The sequence below is a fragment of the Plecotus auritus genome, assembly GCF_963455305.1.
Source record: "Plecotus auritus genome assembly, chromosome: X".
Taxonomy (NCBI): Eukaryota; Metazoa; Chordata; class Mammalia; order Chiroptera; family Vespertilionidae; genus Plecotus; species Plecotus auritus.
Window position 1 is genome coordinate 134,447,566 of NC_137784.1, and position 12,431 is coordinate 134,459,996.

Genomic DNA, 12,431 nt, shown 5'->3' on the forward strand with positions numbered 1-12,431 from the left:
AATGCCCTTCCAGACATCCTTCTGGACATCCTTCCCGACAACCTTCCAGATGAAGCCTAGGCTGTGAGGGCAGAGGCAAGCCACTGCAGCTGCGAGGGCTAAACCCCTTGCATGAATTTCGTGCATCAGGCCTTTAGTATATACATCCGGGTAATGATGTCACATAGCAACGCCTGGCTTCCTCTCCCTAGTGACAACTAGCCTCCTTGCAGTTTCTTCAGCTTAGGAACATGACTTGCTTTATAGCCAGGTGCAAACATTTTACACTTAACCAAATGTCTGTGAAGCTTTTTCCCGTGCCTCATCTTATTTGATCCTCACAGAAGTCCTGGAGTAGGTAGATAGGAGACTTGGTGAAATCCTATTTTCTTTTCATTAGCTGGAAAACAGAGATTTAGAAAGTTTAGAAACTTGACCCGACTGAAATTAAAAAATGGTGGACCTTGAAAATGACTTCAGGTTTTCTCACTGCACAGAATATAGTCAAACACTGCTGCAGTTAAATATTTTACCCTTTGTTCTCCCTGCATGATCTACAATAATAATGTGCTTCAGATTGATATTTACTGCTGTGTTGCTGACAATTACCTGAAAAAGAAGTTGAGGTGCTTCACTGAGCTGGAAAAAGTTTAGCTAAATCAGAAAGCAGGTCTAATTAAGCAAGTTTATTCTAGATCTATAAAAGGCTAAGTTGACTTGCGCATGCGCGATACATATAAAGCTCTCGCTGGCGCCAATCGCACGCGTGTTTCCATCTGTCATTGTCGGTCATGAATTTGGTTGACACTTCTATTATAGAGAAAGGGAGAATAGTGATATTAAAATATTTCTTCTAATTAATATCCTTTCAATGTGCAGGAATTTGTGCACCTGGCCACCAGTCCTATATAATAAAGAGCTAATATGCTAATTAGACCGAACAGCAAAATGACTGTCTGGACATCCTTCCGGACAACTGTCTGGACGACCTTCCAGACGAAGCCGGGGCTGTGAGGGGCTGAGAGGGCCAGCCGAGGCTGTGAGGGGCTGTGAGGGCCAGCCAGGGCTGCGAGGGCTGAGCCCCTTGCACAAATTTCTTGCATCAGGCCTCTAGTCCTATCTAATAAAAGAGTGATATGCAAATTAACCATCAATCTGCTACACCCACAAGCCACACCCACCAGCCAATCAGGAGCAAGTATGCAAATTAACCCAACAAAGATGGCTGCGGCCACAGAGAGAGCAGGAGGCTTGGGTTTCCCCAGCAATGGAGGAAGCCAAGCTTCTGCAGCCCTGGCCTGCCTTGGCCTCCGCTCGAGGCTACAAAGTTTCAATTATAGAAGATAAATAAATCCCAGATACCAGGGCCTCCGCTTGGGTCGCCAGGGGACATGGCCAGCCTGAAAACCACCACAGGCCCCTTGCCCAGGCCGCCCCACGCCCCAAGGGAACCCCCACCCTGATCCGGGACACCCTTCAGGGCAAACCAGCTGGCCCCCACCATGCACCAGGCCTCTATCCTACCTAATAAAAGAGTAATATGCAGATTGACCATCACTCCAACACACAAGATGGCTGCCCCCATGTGGTCAAAGATCCTGCCCCCATGTGGACACAAGATGGCCACCACAAGATGACCAGCAGGGGAGGGCAGTTGGGAGGGACCAGGCCTGCAAGGGAGGGCAGTTGGGGGTGATCAAGCCTGCAGGGGAGGGCAGTTAGTAGTGACCAAGCCGGCAGAGGAGGGAAGTTGGGGCAACCAGGCCTGCAGGGAAAGGAGTTGGGAGGGACCCAGGCCTGCAGGGGAGGGCAGTTGGGGGGGGGGACCCAGGCCTGCAGGGGAGAGTAGTTGGGGGGGACAAGGCCTGCAGGGGAGGGTAGTTAGGGGTGACCAGGCCTGCAGGGGAGGGCAGTTAGGGGCAAACAGGCTGGCAGGGGAGCAGTTAGGCATTAATCAGACTGGCAGGGGAGTGGTTAGGGGGTGATCAGGCTGGCAGGCAGAAGCGGTTAGGGGCAATCAGGAAGGCAGGCAGGCGAGCAGTTGGGAGCCAGGAGTCCTGGATTGTGAGAGGGATGCCCGACTGCATAAAAGAGTAATCTTAAATGGGCAGTTGGACATCCCTTGAGGGGTCCCAGATTGGAGAGGGTGCAGGCTGGGCTGAGGGACACACACCCCCATGCACGAATTTCGTGTACCGGGCCTCTAGTATATATATAAAAGCCTAAGCGACCGGCCGACTAGTCGACCATTCGACCGTCCAACTGGTAGCTATGATGTGCACTGACCACCAGGGGCAGAAGCTCAATGCATGAGCTACTGAGCTATGGTGACTTGGCAGCTGTGGTTCTCAGGTGATGCAGAGAGGAGAGAGCTTGATTCTGGGATGCGTCACCTGAGAACCACCCTCTCGCAATCCAGGACACCTCGGGGGATGTCAGAGAGCCAGTTTTGGCCCGATCCCCACAGGCCAGGCCAAGGGATCCCACTGGTGCATGAATCTGTGCTACCAGGTCTCTAGTAACATATGTATATATATATATTAATTTCAGAGAGGGTTAGGGAGAGAGATAGAAACATCAATGATGAGAATCATTGATTGGTTGCCTCCTGCACAGCCCACACTGGGGATCGAGCCCACAACCCAGGCATGTGCTCCTGACTGGAATCAAACCCGGGACTCTTCAGTATGCAGGCCGATGCTCTATCCACTGAGCCAAACAAGCTAGGGCCATACTTTTAAGTTTGTTGGTGTAGAGCAGTTTTCACCAAGGGTTTTTACTTATCATCAAAGTGTCTGAACCCTAGATAAGCGTATACACCATTTGATGAAGCTGCTTTTGGGGGTGGCTTCAGTCTGATGTCTTCCAAATCATGCTTCTCCTTTCTATTTTTTTGTTTGTTTTGTTAATCTTCACCCGAGGATTTTTTTTCCCCAGTGATTTTTGGAGAGTGGAAGGGAGGGGGAGAGACACAGAGAGAGAAACATTGATGTGAGAGAGACCGATTGTTCGCCTCCTGCATGCACCCCGACTGGGGCCAGGGGTCGAACCTGCAACCCAAGTATGTGCCCTTGACTGGGAATTGAACCCATAATCCTTTGGTCCACAGGCTGATGCTCTAACCACTGAGCAACCAGGGCTCTCCTTTCTATTTTTAAGAAGTTGCTTTCCCTCTAGGTCTCCTAACAGACTTCCAGAAAGATAGAAGCATTAAAACAGGTCCCAAATTCTTTCCACAAATCAACAGAAGTGACCACAGGGAAATGAGCAACACGTACAACGTGGGCCTCAGAACCCTCAATTTCTGTGAATCATGATGTTGACGGGGCCATACTGAAGCAAATCACCAATCAGAAGTTTTGTGATCTTCTGAAAATCCTGGCAGAAAACCTCTAATACCATCTAGTTTAAAAAAGCAAGGAATGTGTCTATGAAATTTTTGTTCTTAATCTCATCACCTTTTTCACCCAGCCCCCCAGTGCCCCTCCCCTCTGACAGCTCTCCATCTGTTTTCTGCATCTATGATTCTGTTTCTATTTTATTTTGTTCATTAGATTCTACATATAAGTGAAATCATATGGTATTTGTCTTTCTCTGACTGGCTTATTTCACTTAGTATATAGTATTCTCTAAAATGCCATTTTTGTCAAAGATTTTATATATATACTAGTGGCCCAGTGCACAAAATTCGTGCATGGGGTGTGTGTCCCTTAGCCCAGCCTGCACCCTCTCCAATCTGGGACCCCTCGGGGGATGTCCCACAGGGATCGGGCCTAAACCGGCAGTCGGACATCCCTCTCACAATCCGGGACTGCTGGCTCCTAACCGCTCACCTGCCTGCCTGCCTGATCGCCCCAACCACTCTGCCTGCAGGCCTGCTCACCCCAACTGCCCCCCCCCCCCCCGCTGGCCTGGTCACCCCTAACTGCCCTCCCCTCCTGGCTTGATCACCTCTAACCGCCTCTGCCTCAGCCCCGCCACCATGGCTTTGTCTGGAAGGATGTCCAGAAGGTCTCCCGGTCTAATTAGCATATTACCCTTTTATTAGTATAGATATATGTAAGGACTGGAAGTAGGGGCAATCAGTGAAAAAGACTGGCATGAGAACTTCTCATAAGTTGAGAGAAGCCTGAGTAACTTCCATTTTATGTAAGCCTTCAAGTCTATCTTTTAAATATATACTAGAGGCCCAGTGCACAAAATTTGTGCACGGGGGGTGTGTCCCTCAATCCAGCCTGCACCCTCTCCAAATTAGAAATATCAAAATTGCCACAGAGTTTTAAAAATTCCCATTTATTAAATTAAGCTATATGATGAGCATTTTCCACCACCTTAATCTGGCTCTGTGGCTGGAGTAATTAATTCATTTGAGGATAATGTCAAAATCCTAAATTTGAGCCCTTTTGTGAATGTGAGATACAGGCCAGACGGCTCTCCTAACACTTTAAACCCCACCCCTGAACTAGGCCCTGACTAGAATGACTCCAGTTGCTCCTATTTTGACACTTCACATCAACAGAAGTTGGCGCAGGCTGATCATTCTCAGAGGGCAAGTCAGTGCCTTTGATTGTGGTTTTTCAATCAACATGGTGGTCCCCACCCTAGATGAGTCCTCATGAATGAGCCAGCAGGGTTTGTTTTAATGTTGTATATCCAATCCCCCCACCACCACACACTCACATAATTGGTGAGAATATATGTATCAACCAAGTACCTTAAGTAGAGGCCAAAGAGCACATGAGAAAAGCCATCTTTTTTTAAAAAAATTATTTGATCATTTACCTATTTGTTTTTTCAACATCATTTTTTTTTTAAAATCCTCACCCGAGGGTAATTTTCCATTATTTATTTATTTCTTTAGAGAGAGTGGAAGAGAGAGGGAAAGACAGAGAGAAATATCGATGTGAGAAAAACATCAATTGGTTGCCTCATGCACTAGCCCTGGAGCCTGCAACCGAGGTACATGCCCTTGACCGGAATTGAACCCAGGAACCTTCAGTCAGCAGGCTGATGCTCTATCCACTGAGCCAAACCGGCTTGGGCGGAAAAGCCATCTTGAGATGAACTCCTGCTGGGGTTGCCCACAACCCTGGCTCCCACCCCACCACCTCATCCTGCTGATCACAGTGCCAGTATATAAACTTAGACCTTCCAGCAGCCCAGTGTAAGCTCAGGGCGGGGGCGACCAGCAGTAAACAGTGAAAGCCTATAAGCAGTGCCCCACTCTTCCTGGAGGGGAAGGGATGACAGGTCAGGATGTACCCTTCTTGATTCCATGTTGAATAAATGGATACACTGTGAATTGACTGTAGATAAATAAAACCCCAAACGAAAACAGAGATTTTAATAATTTTTTTATATAGAAAAAAAAAACTACCTCATGTAAGGCATGGAGGAAGGACAAAGAGTTCAAAGTGATTTTTAAAAGAGGAAATAGTTATAAACAAAAACAAACTAGAAAGCAAAATAAAAAATACAGTAGACTTAATAAAGACCTGAATCTTTTCGAGGAGAAAACAAAATGTATTAAAAATCAGACAAACATTTTGCAAGAGTAATTAAGGAATTGTGGTCCTTGAATGTTTGAAATTTACCTGCTAAACCATCTGAGCCAGGCCTCCGACAACATCCAGTTTTTCCTGCTGCTACTGATTTACTGCTGTTTTCTATGCCACTGGCTTATTTTAGGATTTATTTCCCTGTAAAATCATCCATGCCATTCATTAAAATTCTCATTTTTATGGCAGACTTTGTCTTTATAATGATCTCAAACACCCAGCATCATACAGCAGTGAAATAACAAATCATATTTTCTAACTTGGTTTTCTGAGGAACGCTGATAGGCCAAACGTTATGAGGTGCGTTTAAAATTAAAAAGGTGTCCTTTACTCAAATCAGTTTGGGAAGTGCTGAATGAAACAAAGTTAAATAGCTTTTATTCTTTAAAAAAAAAAAATACTGGTCGATACTTACTGCGCCAGGGCTCTTGAAGAGGGGCTGTAGTACACGGCATGTTGCAAACTTATTTGATCATCTCCCGGAGGAATGTGTTTTCAAAAATGCAATTTTGAATCGCTGTAGCAAACCTCGTCTGGTTAAAATGAAAACCAAGACAAGAATGCCCCTGCCACTTTTATTACTTGGACTGTTCTAGAAGTGTTTACCCCATGCAGTCAAAAACTATATTAAATTTTGAAAAGGAACACATATTATTCTAACTTATCATTGATATGACTGCTTACTAGGAAAAACTCAGGGATCAAATGAATATCTCGGAAATGAATAGATTTCAGTAAATGCCCATTTAAAATTATTCTATGAAAGTATTCTTACCCTATGTAGCAAAAATGCCCATATAGGTAACAAATTGAGTAAGAGCTCCCATTAGCATTATTTTTTCCTGTGTGTGTGTGTGTGACCTAGGAATACATTTATCATAGATTATACAGGACTTTAATAAATAAAAATCCCCTAAAGGATATAAAAAGATTTTTTTAAATGAGGCAAAATATCATGTTCCTGGAAAGCACTGCAATTCTGTAATTCTCACTATTTTATCAATTTAAGACAGTCCCAACCAAATTCCCAATTTATTCTTGGGGGAAACCAATCAACTGCAAAGTTCATGTGGTACAAATAAATGTCAGAATCATCCATAAATTGTGAAAAATAGCCCAGCGGGTGTGGGTCAGTGGTTGACCATCGACCCATGAACCAGGTCATGGTTGGATTCTCGGGCAGGGCACATGCCCAGGTTGTGGGCTCGATCCCAGTAGGGGGCATGCAGGAGGCAGCTTCTCTCGTCACTGATGTTTCTATCTCTCCCTCTCCCTTCCTCTCGGAAATCAATAAAAACGTATTTTTACAAAAATTGTGAAAAATCAAAAGAAAAGATCAATAGGAGGACGTGTCCTAACAGATATGAAGTCATATTTCTAACTCAATAACTGCAGGCTATTATACTGAGGCTACAATGTTCCGTGTACTAAAGAGAATTAAAAATCCAAAATAAAGTGTGTGTGTGTGTGTGTGTGTGTGTGTGTATATATATATATATATATATATATATATATATATGATATTTCAAATGGGCAGTGCTCAAGAGATAAATACTAGCTAACAACTGGCTAATCTTTTGGGAAAGAAAAAAAATTCAATCTCTAAATCCATATATCAAAATCATTGCACAAGAGAAAAGTATTTTTTTAGTAAAACCACTAAAATTAGAGAAATATAGGATAAGGTTTATATAATCTTGGGGTGGAGCAATGCTATTAAACATTATCCTAGGGCCAGAAGGCAAAAAGGAAACCATTTATCCATTTTTTATTATTTTTTATTTTTTTTAGTCATTTTAATGCTTTTTTCCCTGTGCATAAGAGAAATAACTGATAGAGTCAAAAGATACAGTATCCTTTACACATCGCAGTTAAAAGTAATGCAAACATCACATGACATTTTCAGTGAAAGTTACATTTCCAATTACAAATCAAAACGTGTATTAGGGTCTCTTTATGAGAGAAGCTTGAGAAGGAAATCTTAGGTCGAAAGCACTTTCCTGGCATTACTACACTGATCCTTCAGGCTGCACAAAGATTAAGGTCATATACAGTCAATCAGCAAATGTTGACACAATTTCACACAGTAAGTTTTCTGTACAATTAAATGTATACTTAGAAATACCAGGATAAACATTTCTACTATATTTTAACTGAACTCGCCTAGCCAACATTTTCACTGAGAAGTTGATCAAAGATGCTGTAAGATTCTACAAAATTGTTACATACCTAGCTCCAGAAATACTTATATTCTTTCTCACTGTGATTACACATATTATGCTCAGAAATTCTGTTGTAACGTTTCTAGATGCACAGTTCCAATTGTGCTTACTGTACTGTATACAAATATAGCAAAAAATCAAAGAATGATATAAACCTTACAGCATTTTGCTAGCAAAAATACATGCCAAAGTCACAATAAGCAATATTGTACCACAAATTAGAGAGCTTCAGATAATTTGCTTCTTGTTTTAATATTTCCCATTCTACATTAAATTACTATCATAGGCTAATGTTTAAAATGCAAACAAATTGGACATCTGTAGAACAAAACTTGTTCACCCAACTGTGAAGTTTGATACCTGTTTCCAAAAATCACAATAAATGCAGAATAAAGAGAAGTGTCTGCATGCAACACTTTTGAGAAAAACAGTAAAACAGTATTGATTCCCACCATTCAAAACAGACAAGGAAGGAAATGGAAGGAGAGAGGGGGGAGGGAGGGAGGGAGGGAGGGAGAGAGGGAGAGAAGGAGAGAGGGAGGGAGGGAGGAGGGAGAAGAGAGGAAAGGAAGGAAGGAAGGAGGCAGGTATGGACTCCACCTTAAAATCTATCATTAGATTTATAACTAGACAGATTGAAAAGAATCAAAATGAAAGTAAAGCATGATTTGTGTGTGTTTAAAGATTTAAGAGCCATTATCAAAAATAAGATACATTTTTCCAAGGTACAGAAATGTAATTAGGATGGCTGGGAGCCCAGCAGCCGCTCAATGGCTGCATTGATGTCGCCTCCTGTTGCTATTAGAGCCTGCAAGTTAGCTTCACGGTTTAAGAACCCCATTGCGTTGAGCTGTTCCAGTTGTTGCTGAAATCTGACTTCTGGAATTGGCAGCTGAGGAGGATTTGCTCCAGCCAGAGCCTGCACCATTTGCTGAATGAACTGCTGGCTGGGTCCAGATTCTGATGTTGGGCTCGTGGTTTCACTGGGTGCAGAGCTAGGCACGGTGGGCCCAGGGGTGCTGCCAGAACCAGTGGAGCCAGGAGGACCCGCAGGGCCAGTGGGTCCTATGGGCCCAATAGGCCCAATGGGGGTAAACGGCACAATGGGGCCGATGGGACCTATGGGTGTGACTGGGCCTACAGGGCCTATAGCGGTTCCCAGCACCCCCACCCCCACACCTGGAGTGAAGCTTGGAATGAGGCCAGGCGCTTCAGAGGCTAATGTCTGTAGCCCCTGCTGGATCTGCATTAGCGCCTGCATTGCTCTCGGGTTTGTCATGGCTGACAGCGTGTCTGGACTCTGCATCTGCTGCAGGAAAGAAGGAACCTGCGGACGAACCTGCTCCTGTAGCTGAGGATTTCCAGAGAACACGGGGTTATTCAGCATCATCTGTGCAGCCAAATCTGGATTCTGGGTCAGCGACTGCATCATGCTTCTCATGTAGGGCGCAGACAGCATATTCTGGATCAGCTGGGGGTTTTCAGTTATCTGTTGCAGCAGGCTCTGCATTCCCGGGGTACTGAAGACGCTGGCGACATAATTGGCTGCGGCCATAGTGTTCCCAGGATTGTTGGAGCTACCGCTGGACCCGCTGCCGCTGCTCGAGGTGGTGCCGGTGGTTGCAGAACTGTGAGTAGCCGACGGTGGTGCCCACGGATTGGGCAGCGGATCTCGATTTTCGGTGCGGGAAGGCTGCGAACCTTCGCCAGTGGAGGAACTGCTCCCCACGGAGGCAAACGGATTACCCCCAAACTGCTCTTGTGCAGCATTCAGCATCGGCTCTTGAATGTCAGTGTACATGCGCCGTAGGGCATTATAGCCCCCTGGGATGCTTTCGAGATTGCTGAGGGCCAGGTCTTGATTTCTCATCATCTCCTGCATCATGGCTGGATTCCTGGCGATTTCGAGGGTCTGCCTCATTATATCTGGGTTGTTGAGCAGGTGACTGATTTCTGGGTTTCTCTGAATCAATTGTTGCATCTGTGGATTGGCCATGATGAGCTGCCTCATCAGATCGGGATTCGAAAGCATGCTCTGAACAAAGGGATTTTCCATGATTTGGAGCATCATCTCAGGGCTGGACAGGAGCTGCTGCTGCATCTGGTTCTGCAGCTCGGTGAAGCTGGTCGAGGTCAAGCCCAGGCTGCTAAGGCTCGCAAGTCCTCCCAGGCTCCCCAACCCAAACGGGTTGCTATTTGTGGAAATAGGTGTGGAGTTACTCCTGGGAGTCGACGCGGTGGTGGTAGTAGTAGTCGTTCCCGCGGTAGTACTGGGCTGAGTGGTCTGGCCCTGAGGTCGGTTCTGGCTTTTGATGACAAGGTGAACGGTCAGTCCATCATGGATGCCGTGCTGGCTCAAGGTATCTTGATCTTTTAGGATTTTTCCGGCGAAGATGAGCACTAGCTGATCCGTTTGGGATTTGAAGCGTTTCGAGATCGCTTCCTTGAACTGCTGCACCGAGCTATTCTCAGGCACCGCGAACTCCTCTTTCTCTTTGGGGGTCTTCACGGTGACTTTGATGATTTTGGGCTCCGCCGGGGGAGAGGCAGAGCCTTGGGCCGCAGCAGGGCCGCGGGAGGGGCGCGGGGGGCCGCTGCTCTCGCCGTTCTCAGCCATGGCGGCCGCGGTGACGCAGGCAGACAGGGAAGGCGCGGGCGGACGGGCGAGAGAGAGAGAGCGAGGGAAGGAGGAGAAAGGAGGCGCCGCCGCAGCAGGCTGGGCCGGCTCGGGCGGGGAGCGCGGAACACAGTACCTCGGTGATGAAGGCTGCGGGCTTCTGCTCCTCCGCTGGAGAGATGGCTCCGTGTAGGCCGCGGGCCGAGATCTAAGCGCTCAGGGCTCAGGGCTCTGGGCCTCCGCCGCCGCCGCCGCCACCGCCACCGCCGTGTGATCCTACCGCGCGCGCTCCCAGCAACTCCCGCAGCCGCTCCGCCCGCTCCTCCCCGCCCCGCCCCTCCCCCCGCGCGCGCCCCTCCCCCCTCCGCTGACGCGGCGCCAGGCCCAGAATGATAGCTGCGACTCGATCAAAATGAAAAACTTCTGGAACGAAAAAACCCAGGGCGAGGGAGAGCAGCAGAGAGGGAAATAAACAAAGAGAGGAGAGAAAAGCGAGAGAAGGAGGGAGGGAGGGAGGAGAGGGAGCCTGCTTCTGTAGAGAACATTAAAAGACCAATGGGGGGGAGGGATTTCACACACACACACACACACACACACACACACACACACACACACACACACACACACGTATTTGAAGTCTACAGGCAGTGAAAGGATGAAAGAAAGCCTGAATCTAACTGACCCCATGTAAAAGACAAAAGAATACAAAATAAAGAACTCTGACAAAGCAAAAAGGAACAGATTAACATCCCCAATAGGGGAATGGGAGAAGCTCATATTTTACAAAAGAAGTGCAAATGGCCAATGGGCATATGAAAGGATGATTAAGCCTAGCAGCAACCAAAAAGCCCAAATGAAAACACTGAGCATCTACCTCTGCCTTATCACACTGGCAAAAATGAAAACTGATAGACCTTCTAGAGAGCTGAGAAAATGCACTCTCATGCCAATTGAAGTGTAAGTTATTGTAATCATAAGGCAATTTGAAAATATGTATCAACATTTTAACTATTTCCACCTTTCTTTATAAATGCCTCATGTAGAGGCCTCACCTATGAAAATAACTGATAAGGATGCAAAAGCATATGTATAAAATGTATATGCACTACAGCATTTAAAAATTATTTTAAAAGGTAAAATCAGGATCTGTTTAAACAGAAATGATCAACTATGTTATGATATTGCCATACAATAAAATAATGTGCACTCTGTTTTTTTAAAAATGGATGGTTAATATATATGATCTAAAGTATTTTTAAAGGAATAGATGAAATAAACAGTTGTTGTAGGGAAATCACAGAGTATTTTCACTTTCAGCTATATTTATATATTTATGTAGAGTAGAAATTGCGTAAGCCTGTATGTTTCAATACAAAAAATACAATAAACATGCTTTTATTTTAAAACTATTTTTAAATAGTTTATATATGTGAACTGTCTTTAAGTGTATGTGTAAAAATAAATCTGGAATGCTGTACATTAGTATGTTAATAGTGGTTATATCTTAGTACTGAAATTAAGAATAACTATCCTTTGTCTATTGATATTTAAATTTTTATGGCTTTTATATGTATCCACTGCATTTATAATATCTTTAAAAATCAGAAGACATTTTGAGGGAGATGATAGATAGATATTGACAGGCACACAACAGTAAAGTCAGACATTAACATATTTACCTAATTTAGTTACAGATACGTAGGGGAAATAAATAAAGATATACCACTTGAATAATAAGAACAAAGAATTTTAAATTGGTGTATAAATTTCTAACTCCAGTTTATACTATACAGAAAATACTCTTCCCACCAGTGTCCAACCAGCATTTAACACCATTTGAACGTCATTTGGCCACAAATACCTTAATAAATCTTAAGAAAAAAATATGAGTATGTGATATCTATCAATAGGGGAATGGATTAAAATGGTATGATTAATATGATTAATAGGATACAAAGAATGAATTAGATCTAAACATATTTAATATGTATAAATCTCAAAACCTAATTAATTATCACAACACTCTATGGCGTTTATAGATGCATTCATATGCAT

General features: G+C 44.7%; 1 protein-coding gene across 1 annotated transcript; it reads right to left on the reverse strand.

Annotated features, from left to right (window-relative positions):
* Positions 1–7,304: 7,304 nt before the first annotated feature.
* UBQLN2 (ubiquilin 2) lies at positions 7,305–10,691 on the reverse strand. Its single transcript, XM_080653734.1, has one exon. It carries the CDS (start codon positions 10,374–10,376, stop codon positions 8,499–8,501), a length of 1,878 nt encoding a protein of 625 aa, XP_080509860.1. The 5' UTR covers positions 10,377–10,691; the 3' UTR covers positions 7,305–8,498.
* Between the last annotated feature and the right edge of the window lie 1,740 nt (positions 10,692–12,431).

Bases quoted from the DNA above. Each gene is read 5' to 3' on its own strand.
- UBQLN2 (XM_080653734.1), bottom strand. From the start codon at position 10,376: ATGGCTGAGAACGGCGAGAGCAGCGGCCCCCCGCGCCCCTCCCGCGGC.